The sequence below is a fragment of the Dipodomys spectabilis genome, unplaced genomic scaffold, assembly GCF_019054845.1.
Source record: "Dipodomys spectabilis isolate Male_0828 unplaced genomic scaffold, ASM1905484v1 ptg000001l, whole genome shotgun sequence".
NCBI lineage: Eukaryota > Metazoa > Chordata > Mammalia > Rodentia > Heteromyidae > Dipodomys > Dipodomys spectabilis.
Genome location: NW_024870678.1, coordinates 1,172,424 through 1,189,102, shown reverse-complemented (window position 1 = coordinate 1,189,102; position 16,679 = coordinate 1,172,424). Strand labels below are relative to the sequence as shown.

Here is a 16,679-nt window from a genome sequence, read left to right as displayed (position 1 = left end):
TAGGCATGATCATCATTTTTGGCTGCTTCTTTTCTTCTACCTTCCTCCTCCTCCCTCTCCTTTTTTTTCTTTCCCCTCTCTTTCCTCCCTCCCTTGGAATGACAATATTTATATGAAATGTATATGAATAGTAGAGATGAACAAACTAAGCTTTGTATCCGGGCAGTGGAGAAAGGGATCTTAGCTGTCTTTTGTTGCCTCCTCCTTGAGAAGCCTAATCTTTTCTGTGCTTTAAAATACAAGTTTAAGGGCTGGGAAGGTGGCTCAGTGGTAGAGCACTTGCCTTGCATGCATGAGGCCCTGGGTTCGATTCCTCAGCCACATAAGTAAAAAGAAAAAAACCAGAAGTGGCTCTGTGGCTCAAGTGGTAGAGCACTAGCCTTGAGCTGAAGAGCTGAGGGACAGCACCCAGGCTCAGAGTGCAGGCCTCACGACCGGACCCCCCTCTAAGAAAATAAAATAAAATACAAGTTTAAGCTTTCTATAAGATTCTAAGTTTGTGAGCCAATGAGACCTCTTACAAGTTAACCTTCAGAGCTGTCTCCAAGAGTAAATACTCTACTCTTGGTTCTCCTCTCCCCTCCAGTCTGTGCTCACATCATAGTTGTGGGTAGATGCAGAAATAGCAGTAGTATAGTACTAGCCAATCTTGTACTACCTCTTGGATAGTTCCTTTTGATGAACTGTGGTTGGCTAGTTATTCAGATATATGGAAACATTAGCCCAGCTGAGAGGCTGAGGCAGGAGTACTGTGCATTTGAGACCAACTTGGACTACATAGCAAGACCCTGTCTCAGAAAAAAATCGGAGGGTGGAAGAACACCTGAACTTGCTCTTTCAATAACTGACATAAAGAACATCAGTTGTAAGGGGGCACAGCAGTAGAGTTGAGCATTCCTAGTGTTAAGAATTTTGCTCATCCTTATCGGGAGAGATCTTTGTCTCATAATAGATGGGTTGGTATTTGTCATATTGCAGGGGAAACCAGGAAAATATACAGTAGTTTTATACTTTTGCCTTTACAGCTGCTTTATTTCTATCAGAGCCAGAAAAACCTGAGTTTTCTTGTCTGCAGTACTATTTTGTTGGCTTATTTCTCCTGAGACAATTTGAAAATTGATTTTCTGATCTCTCTGGGCCTTTTTCAAACCTTGTAGGAGGAATTTGGCTGTCTCAGCCCCTGATTTATCCTAGGGAGGCAGTTCAGTGTGTGACTATCCAGACTGTCTTTCAGGGAGGGATTTCCTGAGCTCACTACTCATCAGCTTAGAGAGGATGCCTGAGCTGACATGCACATGTCCTGTTCATTTGTTTATTTCTTAACCGTTAGGGAGCGTCACTTCTCTGTCAGTCACTGTGCTAAGATGCTGGGCATAGCACTCATGTGTTGGCATGAAATGGGAAACCTGTTTATCTATCCAAAAAAGGCCTTGCCCTGAATTTGTATATAGCCAGATTTTATCCTTTTCTATATTTGACATGTTTTCTTTCTTCTTTTTAGCATTTCTGGCAAGGAGTCCATTATCGCTGGGCCTTTTTCATGGCCAGTGGTCTATATCTAGATGAAATTTCAGAATTGGTGGATGCTGGAAAGGTAGGTACTTCTGGAAACCTTTTATTTAGGAACTCGTGTGTGTGTGTGTGTGTGTGTGTGTGTGTGTGTGTGTGTGTGTGTGTGTGTGTGTGTGCGTGTGCCTGTGTGTGCCTGTGTGTGCCTGTGTGTGCCTGTGTGTGTGTGTGTGTGTGTGTGTGTGCGTGTGCCTGTGTGTGCCTGTGTGTGCCTGTGTGTGCCTGTGTATGCCCGTGTATGCCTGTGTATGTGTGTGTGTGATGGGGCCTGAACTCTGGGTCTGGGCGCTGTCCCTCAGCTCTTCAGCTCAAGGCTAGCGCTCTACCACTTGAGCCACAGCACCACTTCTGGCTTTTTCTGCTTATGTGGTGCTGAGGAATTGAATCCAGGGCCTCATGCATGGGAGGCAAGCAGTCTACCACTGAGCTACCTTGCCAGCCCTTAGGAACTCTTTTTAAAGTGTTATTATAAAGGTGCTACAGAGGAGTTACAGTTGCATAAGTCAGGTAAAGAGTGTATTTCTTTTTGGACAGTGTCACCCCTTCCCTCACTCTCAGTTTTTCCTTCCTGTCCCCACCTAAAGTTGTATAGTTCATTCTTAACACAGTGTCCAATGAGTACCATTGCTGCATTTTTTTCAACTTTTGTCCCTCTATTTCTCTGCCTCTCCTTATACTCTCAAAGACATATAAATGAGCAAACAGAAAAAAAAAGAAAACAAAGACAGTAAAAAACATTTAGAAACTTTTGTAATACTGAAGCACCTCTTGTAGACCTGTCTACCATGCCCTACCCATGCAAACTCTATAGAGAAGGCTTGGCCAGGTTATATACTGCCTTCCCTGGCCAAGTTATATACTGCCTTCCCTGGCCAAATTGAAGTGTCATATTCTTGTTTCTGTTGCCAATAGAACCATAGGCACAGACTGGAAAAGAACTTAAACTATCTAGTTTACTCCCGTTGGTTTGTAGGAAAAGAGCTAAGCCCTGGAAGATTCCCCCCAATCCCTCCTGTCCCCTCCACAAATGCTCTGAGTTAGATGGTAGCAGAGGGATCTACATTGGGCTGCAAAGGTGAGAGAACAGTAAATTTCAGTACAGCTGCTTCTGGAGCTTGCTCAGTCTAAGGTAAGGCTGCCCCAGGGGTAAGGTAACTTCCAGATGAGAGGGAAACAAATACTAAATCCCACTGTAGCTAGATTATGAGGTCACCAAGGTCTCTGGATTCCCAGAGTAGTGTTATAAAGTCTAAGACAAATAAATGATGCATCTGAGAAGGTCAAAGGCCACGGTAATGAATGGGTAGAGATAACTGATTAATATGCTCTGACTCTGGGCATCTGTCCTGTGGGAAGTTTTTGTGGAAAGAGACTACTGTTTAGAAAGTCTAGTCATTCCTTTTGTTTTCAGAATAGCTTTCATTGATCCTGAAGTTGGAAAGGCTCCTCAGCTGCCACTTGCTTATTTGAGTTCTTACAGGGTTGTAACTGCCCTGACATTCCATCATGATATTCCTGACATATCCAGAACTTATAGTCTGGTGCTGATGTGTGTGATTCTAGTGTAATTCCCATTGAGAGATTTATGTAATTATAGGATAAAAAACTTGTGTACCTTAAAGGCTTGTATGAGACCATAGATACGATGATTCTCATAGATGTATGACAAATTGGTTCAAAGAGGAAAAAAGGGATTGGAGACATGGCTCAGGTGGTAGAGTACCAGCCAGTGAATGAAAGCATCAGACATTGTGTTTGAATCTCATTCTTTTGAAAGAAAGCTTTAATTTTTTATTTTTATTATAAGGGTTACAGTTACATGTCAAATTAAGTAATGAGTACATTTCTTTTGGACATTGTCACTCCTTCCCTCACTGCCCCCCAAAGGAAAAAAAGTGGGAAAAAGGAAGGGATTATGCTTGGAGAAGGAGGACCAGAACTCATATCCCCCGACAGTCCAATGCTGTGCTTTTCCTGCTCTACAGTACAGTTGCCTTCTTAGTGCTTAGGGCTCATTTGGGACTTTAGCATACGTTTTCTTGTCATTTTGCAGTGAGCAGGAAAGATCTGTGTCTATACATTTGGATAGCGCCCCTAGAGGTGGGCTTCCATTTGCTAAGTACCCCCTGCTAGACTCATGCTTCTTGTTGGACTACTTCATCTTTCCATTTTGATTGTAGAAAAGAGTATTTTTAGGAACTCTAGTGTCTGTTTTTTGTGCATTTCAGTTTCTTTATTTTATATAGCAAAAGAACTACATATAGAATATAGCTAGTTACTGCTTCCTTAGTTTTTGGTTCTAAGTCTGTGACCTTTTTCTTGGACTTTTAGCTCTTATCATATCTTGGGTAGAGAAGGGGTTCAGCACCATTGTAACTGTGTAAATGCCTCTTTGTGGCCTTCTCCCACATCCCACAGGGATGCTTGTTTTCTTGCTGGGAAGAATGAAACAAACTCATCAAGTAAGTGCTTCATCAGCTGGAATTCTACTGTTAAAGAGGTCGCTGACCTCCAGAATGACAGCATGTCCTCATATCTGCATCAGGATGTCCACATACTTGTTGTTGCTCTTTTTATTCAAAATATTATGACTCTCTCTCTACCTAGAACTTAATGTTTACCCAACAGAAATAAAAGGTGACTTGTATGTATGTATGTACCAACTTAACTTGGCAGATAACTAGTAGAATGGCTCAAAAAGCACATGAAAGATCAAATGATGACCTTGACATGTCCTTAGAGGAAGATGAGTAAGAGCTGTTCCCTTTCCATTGATTGTCCTCTCTCCTATCCAGGGCATTGGGCTTGGGATTCATTTTGACACCGAAGGGCCCTGGGCCTGTGTAAGTGGATAGTTGACACTGGATGTCCCGGTGAGGTCAGCCCTCTTGCCAGATCCCTGCTTCCATGAGAATGTGAGTGGTTAATGCCTATATACACAGACACAGCAGACCTTACATTATGGCGAAGTCAATAGAGATTTGCTTGACTGGATGAGGACATTGAAGTTTGTCAAGCTTTGGCCAAGTGTCTAATCAATTTGCAGTTGATTGAGGAGCTACAGAGGGTTTTTTATAGTGTAAAGCCATGAAGCAACAGAGCCATCTGCTTCATGATTTTAGATAAATATATTCACAAGCATCAAACCCCCAAAAGTAGGGAAAGTTATTTTAATTAAGCTTTCCTTGACTCCTGTCCCTCAGTTACTGAGACTCTACTTGCCACATACAACTAATATTACCCTTTTTGGTTACCCCAAAGCCATTTTGTCTTATCCAAATGGGAAAATTTTTCTTTTCTGTTCCAAACACTAGCATCTTGCTTTTTAATTTATTTATTTTTGGGTCCGGTCATGGGGCCTGAACTCTGGGCCTGGGCACTGTCCCTCAGCTCTTCAGCTCAGGCTAGTGCTCTACCACTTGAGCCAAAGCGCCACTTCTGGTTTTTTTCTTTTTTGCTTATGTGGTGCTGAGGAATCGAACCCAGGGCCTCATGCATGCAAGGCAAGTGCTCTACCGCTGAGCCACCTTCCCAGCCCGCATCTTGCTGTTTTAGCAGTGGGCCTTGAACTTTATTTCACACTAGTATGAAAAATTTTCTATGCTGGCCACCAGTGGCTCATGCTTATAATAGCTACTCAGGAGACTAAGATCTGAGGATTGTGTTCAAAGCTAGTCCAGGCAGGAAAGTCATGAGACTTTAGTAACCACCAGAAAGTCAAGAGTGTAACTGTGGCTCAAGTGGTAGAGTGCTAGCCATGAGCAAAATACTCAGGGACAGCACCTAGGCCCTGAGTTCATGCCCCAGGACAAGCAAACTAAAATTTTTCTTTTAGTCTTTATTTTGTAAACAGCTGTATAGTATTCCTTAGTCTTTTATTTTGTAAACAACTTCATAGTGTTCCTTTGTATATGTGTATTTTCATCATTGTAGTATTTCAGTGAATAGCTCAGTATTTGTGTTGAGCACATAATTGTGAGTATGTCCATATCTCTTTATGGAAATGGAATTGTGTGAGTCAGAAGAGACCCACAATTTGTAATCTTGATAAATATTGGAATAGCCAGCTTTTGAAAATTTAGTGTCTAGAATTTGTTTTGTGGCCTCCCCTCAGGCCCTTTCTCTTCATTATTTCTGGACATGGGAAGGTCTGACACTCCTCTTTGTCACTCGTCCTAATTTTGTTATCCTGATGCGCTGCAGTAAGAATGATGAAGCCTGAGAGTTACTGTCTACAATACTGAGCACTGTCATCCAGTCCATTGCAGCTTCGTCCTCTGCTGCCTTTGCCTTCTCACAAAGCAGCCCTCAGTAGATACTTTGGAATTGATGGTCCTGTTCCTTTAAATGGAACCACCTTTCTCAGGCCCAGGAGCGATGAGGGGCTTGTGAGACCTCACAATCCATTCCCCCCAGAGATAGTGTCTAGGTGTTGTCTTGCATGGCTGTAGTGGGAGGGCTTGTTGTACACAGTAGGATGTCATGTTTATGTTAGCTGTTAATAGTTTGAGTCTGAATTTTAAGTAGTATTTTCTTTGTATCTTAGCAAACTACACAGTCAGCCAAATTAAGATGAGGCTTTTTTTTAATATTCTCTGGGTTAAGAATGGTTTTTATAATTTTTAATGTTTTGTTGTTGTTGTTTTTCAAAAAAAAAAGCTTACAAAGCCAGGCGCTGGTGGCTCATGCTTGTAATCCTAGCTACTCAGGAGGCTGAGATCTGAGGATCAAAGTTTGAAGCCAGCTTGGGCAGAAAAGTTCCCCTGAGATACTTCAATTACCACTCAAAATCCAGAAGTGGTGCTGTGACTCAAGTGGTAGAACACTAGCCTTGAGCACAAAGAGGCTCAAGGACAACACCCAGGCCCTGAGTTCAAACCTACAACCGACAACAACAACAAATAATCAAACATTATAGAGAGTTTGAAACCTTGGTATTTTGTCCGATCTTTTTGTATTTGTTCATTGCTTTTGAGGACTAAGGAGGTGGTAAGGCATATTGATCATCATATCATAGTCATAAAAATGACTGTTTCAAGAAAAACTATTTTTACACGTCTGATTATATGTGAATGTATATATTTCCTATTGCTGTAACAGATTATGGAAAACATGATGGCTTAAGACAACATTTATTCTTTTATTACATATTAATTTGGTACTAGGGCTTGATCTCAGGGCCTGGCACTGGCAAGGCAAGCCACCACTTGAGCCATGCCTCTAGCCCCACATTTATTATTATTCTGAAGACCAGAAGTCCAAAATGGCTGTATTCTTCCTGGAGGAATATAGAGGGCAATCTGTTTTGTTGCCTTTTCCAGCTTCTAGAGACTGCCTGTATTTCTATCTGAGCCTGTGTCATTCTGACCACCAGAAATTCGGCCATCATGTCTCCTTCTGTGACTTTCACCTTTCTGCCTCCCTCTTGGAAGGACCCCATAATTCCATTGGGACCATTTAGATAATCCAATTGATCTCTCCCATCCCAGGATCTTTGCCCTCATCACATCTTTAAAGTCCCATTCCCATGTAAGGTAACATATTAACAGATTTGTAAAGATTTTTTTTTTTTATTTTAACTACCATGGTGCATACAATATCTCAAGGGATAGGAAAGGATCTTGAAATATTTGTTGCCCCAAGAAAGGAAAATAGATGGCTAAGGATCAAAAATAAAGGTGAAAATTTTTCTTGCTCCATTTTTTCCCTCCCCATGTATTTAAGGAATCTCACTACATTGACCAGGCTGATCTTGAACTCTAGAACTCACATAACCCTACTTGCTCAGGCTCTGAGTAGATGAGACTACAGGCATGTATTGCCATACCTGGCTCCTTTCTATCTTTTCCAGGTGCTTTTGTACACTTAGATTTTTTCAGACAATTTTTAAAGCCCTTTGATGTTACATATTTAATGGTCACAGGTATCCAGAATCCTAGTTGATCAACTAAGCTTCTTGGTTAAACAGTGATGTAGACTTCTCAAACTTTTAGTAAGCATTGGAAGCGTTCCTGGAGTTTGATTCAGAACTTGTACTGAGAACCCCTTAGTATTCTGCTTCATGTTGTTGCATATGGAGAGATGTGCTGACCGCACTGAGTTAACCTGAGCAGCACTGTCCACTAGAACTTTCTGCAGTGATAGAAATGTTGTGTCTGCATTGTCCAGTATGGCAGCAACTAGCCACATGTGACTGCTGAGTGGCTAGCTCAACTGGAAGGCTGAATTTTTAGTTACTGTACTTCATTCAGTTTAATTGGCCCCATGTTCCTAGAAAATGTGAGTTCTAAGGTAGGTGATTTTCCAGACACTCCAATATGACTAAGCCCTAAGTTAGTAGTAGACTGTTTTCCAAACTTGAATTTGCATATTGCAGCTGTATTCTGCTCCATAGAAAGATTGTAATGATTAGATTGAACCTTGAGGATTATTACAAAGTTAGCTTGCCATGTATGGAAAGTTTCTTTCTTTCTTTTTTTTTTTTTTTTGAGATTGATTGGAATATATTGTAAGTACACGGAGATGTGACAATGAAAGCCCTTTATGTACAACTAATGTACACTAATACATATATTATGCGTATATACATGCACATGTATATTACACACTTACATATATATTGTATATCATATATATAGACACATACACACATTTACTAGCTCATAGACCAAGTGAAGAAACAGACACCAACAATGCAGGTTTGAAGCTCCAGGTACCCTTTTGGGAACTCTGAACATGAATCTCACACTACCTCACTTAGGAATCAAGTTCCCCCTCTAAGAATGTGATTGGTTCAAGTCAGTCACATGCAGTCAGAGGCATGGCTCTTGATTTAAGCCTTAATGAAATAGCATGCAGTGGTAACCAACTGAGGGGGCTATCCAAAAGCCATTTGTAGGGTTGCTTGTCAGAAGACACGGCCAGAGCCCTGGGCAGAAGCAGCAATATGCCACGGCAGATGTCCCGCAGAAGGATGGTGCCCAAGGATGCTCCCTTCCTCTGTGATCAAGGAGGCTCTGGGTTTGGGCTCCCTTTCCCTTGCACCTCCTTTGGACTTGGACATGTCTGAAGAGCGAATGGAGAACAATGCTTGGGCATCATTACTTCCTCTGTCTTGATTATTTTTGCCTTGAAGCCAAGAAACTCCTGGGTCTTTCTTACCAAAAACAGGATGAGCCTATGGCTTAACTATAGAGGGACGCCCAGCACTCCATCTCACCAGAGAAGACAGGGGTGAGGTGGATGCCAGAGCTCTGGCTTCTTCTCCTATATGGCAAGTTTCTTATGAATCTCATCGCCCTGATGCTTCAGAAGTGTTTCTAGTTGTTTTGATTTTTGTTTTCTGATTCTTACTATATAGCCTAGGCTGGCTTACAACTCATGATCCTCCTATTTACTCCTGAGTGCAGAGCGGTTAACTGGCATGATTTTTCTGAAGTTTCGCTGATACTCCTGAAATTGTTTCCATGGGGAAATGTATGAGGGTTTCTCTGTCACACAGCTAGGATAAGTACCGATGGGTAAGTTCTGGATGCTTTCCAACATGGGTGCTCCCTTGGAGAGCACCCTTGTCCATACTTACCTCCTGTCCTATCACCTGTCTTCAAGCTTCGACTTTTCTGAAGGCAGGAAGTATTTAAGAAACAAAACTTACCTCTCAATCTTTTTTTGCTTTTCATCTCAGGGCACTTAAATTCATCCTCTTCCCTTTTACACTGACCAAATCTGGAACTACTGAGCCCATCATAGGTCAAGGCTTACCTGTCTAAGAATAATGTCCCTGGGATTGTGGTCCTGGTGGCTGTCCACAGGTGTGTGGATTTGAACTCAGACCAGAAGCCCTGGGTGTCTGTCCTCATATACTGCACTAAGATGCTGTAGCTTCTGTGCCTAGTGAAGGTTGGGGCCAAGAAGCTCGTAAAGAATTGGACAGATTGATACCCAAACACACCCACAGCCATTAAATCATGGATCCTGAGTCTAAGATTGGCTCTGTTCCTGACAGCTCTGACCTGCACGTTCCACCTAATCACGTCCTAATCTGTCAAAACAGACCTGCTCAGCTATGTGGATTCCTCTTAGCACAGTTATTTTGTACTTGTGGGAAAACGCGAATTACAGAAACGTCTCTGCTTACTCCTGTGCCTGCCATGTCTTCTCACTTCCAGAAAACACATTTTTGCAGCGTTGGAAGTTTTTCTTAACCCTGTCCCTCAAGGGCAGAGAAGGCTTCTGCCTCAGAGTGACCAGAAAGTGAAACTATTGTGGGACCACATTGAAGCAGGTTAAGGTTCTTCCTGTCCCTGTGTTATAGAAGTGATGTTAGGCAACAGGTACCAAATCTTGGGGCCTGACTCAGTGCAGCCTTTGTTAAGAAAAGGAAGGCATACCTGGGAGACCCCACACTTGGAAGCCAATTCTGAAGGAGGGGCTGTAGTGGGCACCCCCTGATCAGCTGTGAGCCTTGGTGTCTAGGTAGCGGGATGGGTGGCTTTGCGCCTGCCTGCTTTATAACAGGCTCGCTGTGCTGATACACTACAGCAATGTCATCACATAAACGCTCCCACTTCACTGGGAATAACCTTTCTTTCCCCTCTCTGGATTTTAACTCTGATCCCTTTGTCCTTCACAAACAAGCACTCTAGGTCTGATGGGAGGCCGTGCCTAGACACTGGCTCATTATCCAGTTAATCTCCATTTGCTGTCACATATTCAGCCAACAGTGGCATTTGCCTGCCTGTAATTTGAAAGCCTTTTTTTTTTTTTTTTTTTTTTTCATTGTCACTTACAGGAATGGCTGAATGACTCATTATGCCATGGTCAGCCCTCTTGGGTTCTCTGCTACAATGGGCCTGCCCAGCCAGATTAAAGTGTGCAGCCACTGCAAGCGGCCAGGTCATCAGGTCAGCATCTGTGGCTGTGGACAGAGCTCTGAAATAAATGAGGCTCCCTGGCTTAGACTATTCACTCCTAGAGCCTGATTCGTGGACCTAGAGCCTGATTCGTGGACCTGATCGAGATTAGTACCTTGCGCTTAGACGGCAGACACTAAGTGGATCATTGTGGAATGGATGAGTGTGTACCACCATTAAGTTTAGGACTGAGAATAACTAGCAGAAGGACACAGTGATTCCCACTGTAAGTGCTGGTGCACATCTCTTGGGGAGTTTAATCAAAATACACTTTTCCCCACCTCTAGGGAGCTTGATATAGTTGTTCTAACAGGGACCCTTGATAATGCATTCTAAGCATCCAGGTGATTTGGTATCAGCTAAACAGCATCCAGAAAGCAGCATCTTTGGGACTCTAAGGAGAGTGATGGGTTTAGAAGGTTTTCCTTAATGTGGGACATACAGAAACCTGAATGTCTTCCTTTAAAAAAAAATGCAAAGGAGTTTCATCTAACAAACCATCTCATATCAGTTTATAATGGCTACAGTGTTGAGGACGGTTCTGAGGAATGCCCAGCATTCTGGAATTAATCAATTAAGATGTCCTTCATGGGTAGACAGGAGTGCTGGCACACATGCCAAACATCTGTCAGTTTGCACAGAGAAAGCAGGCCAGGATCTAAGTTGTGATGTTATCCTGGGCTACCTTCTACTTCTTTAATGGGTAAAGGTGGAAAGCAGCAAGTGATAATGGAAGACTCGGCATGTGATGGTAAGAGCAGTGGCCTTTGGTTGAATCCTGACTTACTATTTCGCAGTGCCTTACTTACTTCTGTCCCTCAAATTCTTATAAAATGGGAGTAATGGCTATACCTACCTAGACCTACCCTAGAAGGTAGTTATGGGTTTTAATGGAGTTCTTGAACAGTATTTGGCACATAGTGAGGAAAGTTTGTGCCGGATGGTTTTGATATGGACTTATTGTGCGTTGTGGTTACAAAAAACTAAGCATTTTGGAGAAGGGACCATTGGATTTGGTGATGTTCTTCTGGTGGCTGGGTTATGAAAGCTATACCAGTAAGCTGCCTCGCCTGCGTCTGAATGTCGCAAGGACATGTCTTCCTCTTGTAAGAGAAAAAGAAGCATCAAATGTGTGCTTGACTTGTGCCTTCAAACAGTTGGTCTCTCACAGTGGAGATGTGGGCAAGTGAGCCTGCCAGGTTTCCACTGGACATGGCTGATTTCAAAACTGAAGTTTTGAAAAGGAAGAGTTCACTTGGACCTATGCATGGAGAAGAGAGGTATTACGTGAGGCCTACTTTCTGAAGAAAGTAGGCTGAAGTTCCCCCACCACCCCCAGCAGTACCCTAGACTTGCTGAACTAGCTGGAATGGCTTTCCTATCAATTCTAAGCACTGCACTGCTATTTATCTCAGCCTTCCAGCACAGCTGTAGCTTGAGCCATGGTCTCCAAATGCTGGTCCCAGATCATAGAAGACTCCTACTCCCTACTAACCTACTGGTTTTCACTGAAGTGACATTCATTGAGCTCATACTTACATGACTAGCATTATGCTGGGTGATGAAGATGCAAATGAGATGGTCTAGGAGACATGATAGGGGAAGAGTGACAGAGGAAATGAGCTTGGAATGTATTATAAATGTGTGAAAATATAACAATGAAATCTCCCTCAGTATAACTAGTATAAACTAGTAATAACATTTTTAAAAATAAATGAGGCCAGGTGCTAGTAGCTCATAACCTGTAATCTAGCTGCTCAGGAAGCTGAGATCTGACGATCATGTTTCAAAGCCAGCCCAGGCTAGAAAATCCATGAGATCCTAGTCTCCAGTTACCCAGCAAAAAGCTGTAAGTAGAGGTATGGCTCAAGTGGTAGAGCACCAACCACCCTTGAGTAAAAAAGCCAAGTGAGGGGCTGAGGCCTTGAGTTTGTCCCACTACTGGCAAAAAAAAAAGAAAAAAGAAAAGAAAGGGGGGGGGGGGGGAAAAGGAGCTGGGGGGTAGGGGGAGTGAGAGGGCCTGCCTGTACCATAGGTTATGCTCTGGTTGAATAGATATGCCAAACATTTAACCAATTAAGCAATATGTGTGGGGCTGGGAAGGTGGCTCAGTGGTAGAGCGCTTGCCTTACATGCAGGAGGCCCTGGGTTCCATTCCTCAGCACCACATAAGCAGAAAAAGCTGGAAGTGGCTCTATGGCTCAAGTGGTAGAGCGCTAGCCTTGAGCTGAAGAGCTGAGGGACAGCGCCCAGGCCCAGAGTTCAGGCCCCATGACTGGCAAAAAAAAAAGAAAAAAGAAATGTGTGTGTATACACATACACACACACACACACACACAATTTCCTTTGTTAGGGGCCTACAAAGATACATGCAATGAGTGTGTAGAGTATTTCCCATCCACGGCAGAATGGCAGAGACATGCTGGCTCTGAAAAGGCCCTGTGGTTCCTACAGTTGTTCAAAAGAAGAATACAGTGCAGGTGGGGGACTTGGAAAAGTAATGTTAGCCTGGGATTGGAAAGCTGGTAGGAATTTTCAGAGAAGCAGCATTTCAGAAATGTAGCAAGCACAGCATCATGAGAGCGGAGGCCAGGGTGGTAGTGGTCTGTGGAGTGCCTGGCTTCATTGTTGCTGCAGAGTTCTGAGTAGGAGTGACAGGACAGTAGTGAGCATGTTGGAGCCGGTGGAGTCGGGAAGAAGAGGTGTGATGAACAACAGCAGAGACAGTCCTTCCTAGGCACGAGCTCCTGCCCAGGCACGCCAGAGAAACCTAGGAGAGACTGGCTTTAAGGAATTCCATGAGGAAACCCAACTATAGACACCATCTACCTTGGAAGATGAAGGTTTTCTTACTTAACCAGTTTCTTCTTGTGTTTTACAGATTCAGCCAGTTATTGAACAAACCTTCCCTTTTTCCAAAGTTCCAGAAGCCTTCCTGAAGGTGGAAAGGGGACATGCACGGGGAAAGACTGTAATTAATGTCATTTAAATAAATACAGTATACAGTTTTGTGAATGTTTCTCTTTGGTGAGTTCATGTGATCCAAATGTATTTCTAGCCATCTCCCTCAGATATTTTCATTTCAAGTCCATGGTATGTGTAAAAATAGCCACACCCTGTGGCTGGGAAGGTGGCTCAGTGGTAGAGTGCTTGCCTTGCATGCATGAGGCCCTGGGTTCGATTCCTCAGTACCACATAAGCAGAAAAAGCTGGAAGTGGTGCTGTGGCTCAAGTGGTAGAGCGCTAGCCTTGAGCTGAAGAACTGAGGGACAGTGCCCAGGCCCAGAGTTCAGGCCCCACAGCCAAAAAAAAGCCATACCTTTTAACCAATAATTTGTCAGTAATTGCTATACAAGTATCAGAACTTGGACTTGTCTGTTGTCAGTGACAATTACACATTGTTTTCGTTAAGCTAAGTTTCTTTTTTGTACAGCTTTGAAGATTGCAATGGCACCTTCTAGCAACTCAAACATTATTAACCCTTGAGGTCCCAAAGCTGTCAGTGTGGATGGATGTTAGCATGATGAACTTTAAGATCTAGTTTCTTCATGATTTCATCAGCGAGTATTTTTCTGACTGGCTGCTACAGATTGGATTTGAAATGTCTCCTGAAGGTCCATGTGTGTAAGGCTTTGTCTCTTACCGCTGGTGATATTGGGAGGTGATGGACCCTTTAAGAGAGACTTAGTGGGAGGAATTTAGATCAAACAGCATGTCCTTGGGGGAGATAGCGAAACCCTGACTCCTTCCTTCCTCTCTCTGTGTCCTGGCCACCATCAAGTAAGTTTTCCTTCACCACTCACCCCCACCACAACATGCTGATGGCACTATTTGGGGAGGTTGTGGAAACTGGGAGGTAGAACCTCGCTGGAGGCAGTAGGTCACTTAGGTGTGTCTTAATATCTTGGTCTGGGTCCCTTCCTGCTTCCCTCTCTTCGCTTCCTGTCTGCAGTGAGGTGATGTTTTTTTTGTATATGCTTCTATGAGGCCACGCAACCATGGATTTAACGCTTTGAAACTGACCTAAAGTAAATCTTACCTCTTTAAGTGGTTCTGTCAGATACTTGGTCACAGCAATACAAGCAACTAATACAGGGCTCTGCTGGAATGGAGGCAGCCCATGTTAGTCTGGCAAAGAACGTGGGTAGTATATTTGTCCATGATGCATCTTTGTGTGAGGCTGAGTTTAAAGGTGAGGAGGAAATTTTGAGACAACACAGCCTAAAGGCAGCAGGATGACTATTTACCAACTACTCTTAGCCAATTTTACAGTAAGAACCAGGAAAAGAGCAGAAAAAAATTAGAATATTTTGCAGCTTAGACAAAAGTGGAGCATGCTGCAAGGAGTGGGGCAGTTGCTAAACAGATTAGCACTATGGGGAAAAAAAACAAAAACCCCAAAGTACTTTGCATTGAGACAATAGAAAAGATGCCTGGATGGGCTGGGAAGGTGGCTCAGTGATAGAGTGCTTACCTTGCATGCATGAGGCCCTGGGTTTTGATTCCTTAGCACCACATAAGCATAAAAAGCCGGAAGTGGTGCTTTGGCTCAAGTGGTAGAGTGCTCGGCTTGAGCTGAAGAGCTGAGGGACTGTGCCCATGCCTAAAGTTCAAGCCTCATGACTGACCAAAAAAGGGGGTGGGGGGAAGGAGCATCTTGCAGGCCAGTGTTTAGTAAAGTGCCTGGAGGTAGCCTCTGAGGGGGTGATGCATGACCTTGAAAGTAAAGTCAAAGTTGCAAGGGAGACCCCAGGAAGCACATCGAGAACCTGTCAAGGGAAGCTGAAGGTAGCCAAGCAGAGCTAGGCCAAGAGAGTGGTCATACAAGCTGCAACCAGTAAGGCCATAGCAATGGGGCTGCCCAGGCCTGGTGGAGCTCCTATCAGGTCCCATGTATCTCAGGTGCCAGATATAAAGCTAGAGGGTCTAGTGTGTGCCTTGATCGGATGCTTCCTTTTTATGCCCACATTCTTCCCTTTTGGAATGGGCATGTTGACACCCTGAGCCACTCTATCTTAGAAGTACGTAACTTCTTTTATTTGTACAGAGCTCACAGCTGAGTTTGCCTTGAGTCTTAGAGGAGACTTCAGACTTGGATTGTCAAGCAGTGCTGACTCTGGAGAGGGCCTGAATGCATTGAACTTTGTAAAATGGACATGAGCCATTGGAGGCTTAGGGATCAGGCCTATGCGTGTAAAGCCCATAGCCTATGGCACTATTGAGGGGTGGTAGGACCTTGGGAAAGCTAGGTCATGGGAGTATGCCTTTGGAGGCGATCCTGTAACCCTGGTCCCTTCCTGATCCGCACAAGCTGACAGTCTTCTACTACTCATTCCCACCATGATGTGCTGCCTCACCATGTGTGCCAGAAAGCCAAAGAACCGAAGAGCCATGGGCTGAAACTCCCAAACTAACGGGTTAGCTAAAGGTTTCCTTTTGCTTATTTCCCCATCTTCTCATCCTCATCATCACCTTCACAATTCTGAGTTCCATAGGCTCGTGGATAAACATCTAGCCTGTCATTCATGTTAACGTTATAATACTGGAAGGTGATGCCTTGTACTTTGCATTCGGGCTGGGCCTCCTTTAGTAATAGATGGTTTTCCATGCCACTGCCTTCATTTTAACAGAGTCTGCGATCAACCATTATCTGACCTCACAAGCCTACATTTATGTTTCTCACCAATAAACCTACTATGGTATATACTCCTCAGTCTCCAATCATCAAAGGTATGTTTTACAGTTTGATTCATCTATATCTCCTAGAAACTTTGATATTTTCTTCTACCTTTTGATGTCCAGAGACCTGTTTTTACTTTCTCCTTCATTAATTCTTGCTAAGACATTCATCTAGTAGCATGATGGATTGTCTCCAGAGTTCCTGTAGAATTTTCTCTAGATTTATCTCAGTATTTTAGTATTTTTCTATTTCAAAAGAAAAGGCCTACCATTTGTGCTTTGCTTCTACCTGAAGTGTCTCAGCCCTTGCCTCTGAAGGCTCCCAGATGGAAGTGAGTGGTTCAATTCTCAAGAGAGTATGTGAGACAGGACTTCCCCTGCCTCCCTATCTAGAAAAGTGAGGATTAGTCAAACTTCTCCTGCCCTAATGGGTAGTCTGTCAGACATTTGTGTTTTTAGTCTGCCAGCTGACTCCTGGCAATGTACTGAGGGTTCCTGAACAGACTCAGAGCTCAGCAA

At 43.5% G+C, this 16,679-nt stretch overlaps 1 protein-coding gene across 1 annotated transcript in view; it reads left to right on the top strand.

The window, feature by feature from the left end:
• Rtn4ip1 (reticulon 4 interacting protein 1) overlaps nucleotides 1-13,496 on the top strand; it is a 47,157-nt gene extending 33,661 nt beyond the window's left edge. Inside the window, exons 8-9 of the mRNA XM_042682461.1 lie at nucleotides 1,502-1,594; nucleotides 13,363-13,496. Of these exons, the coding sequence (XP_042538395.1) occupies nucleotides 1,502-1,594; nucleotides 13,363-13,470 (201 nt within the window). The 3' untranslated portion in view covers nucleotides 13,471-13,496. The remainder of the gene's footprint in view (nucleotides 1-1,501; nucleotides 1,595-13,362) is intronic.
• Nucleotides 13,497-16,679: the final 3,183 nt, after the last annotated feature.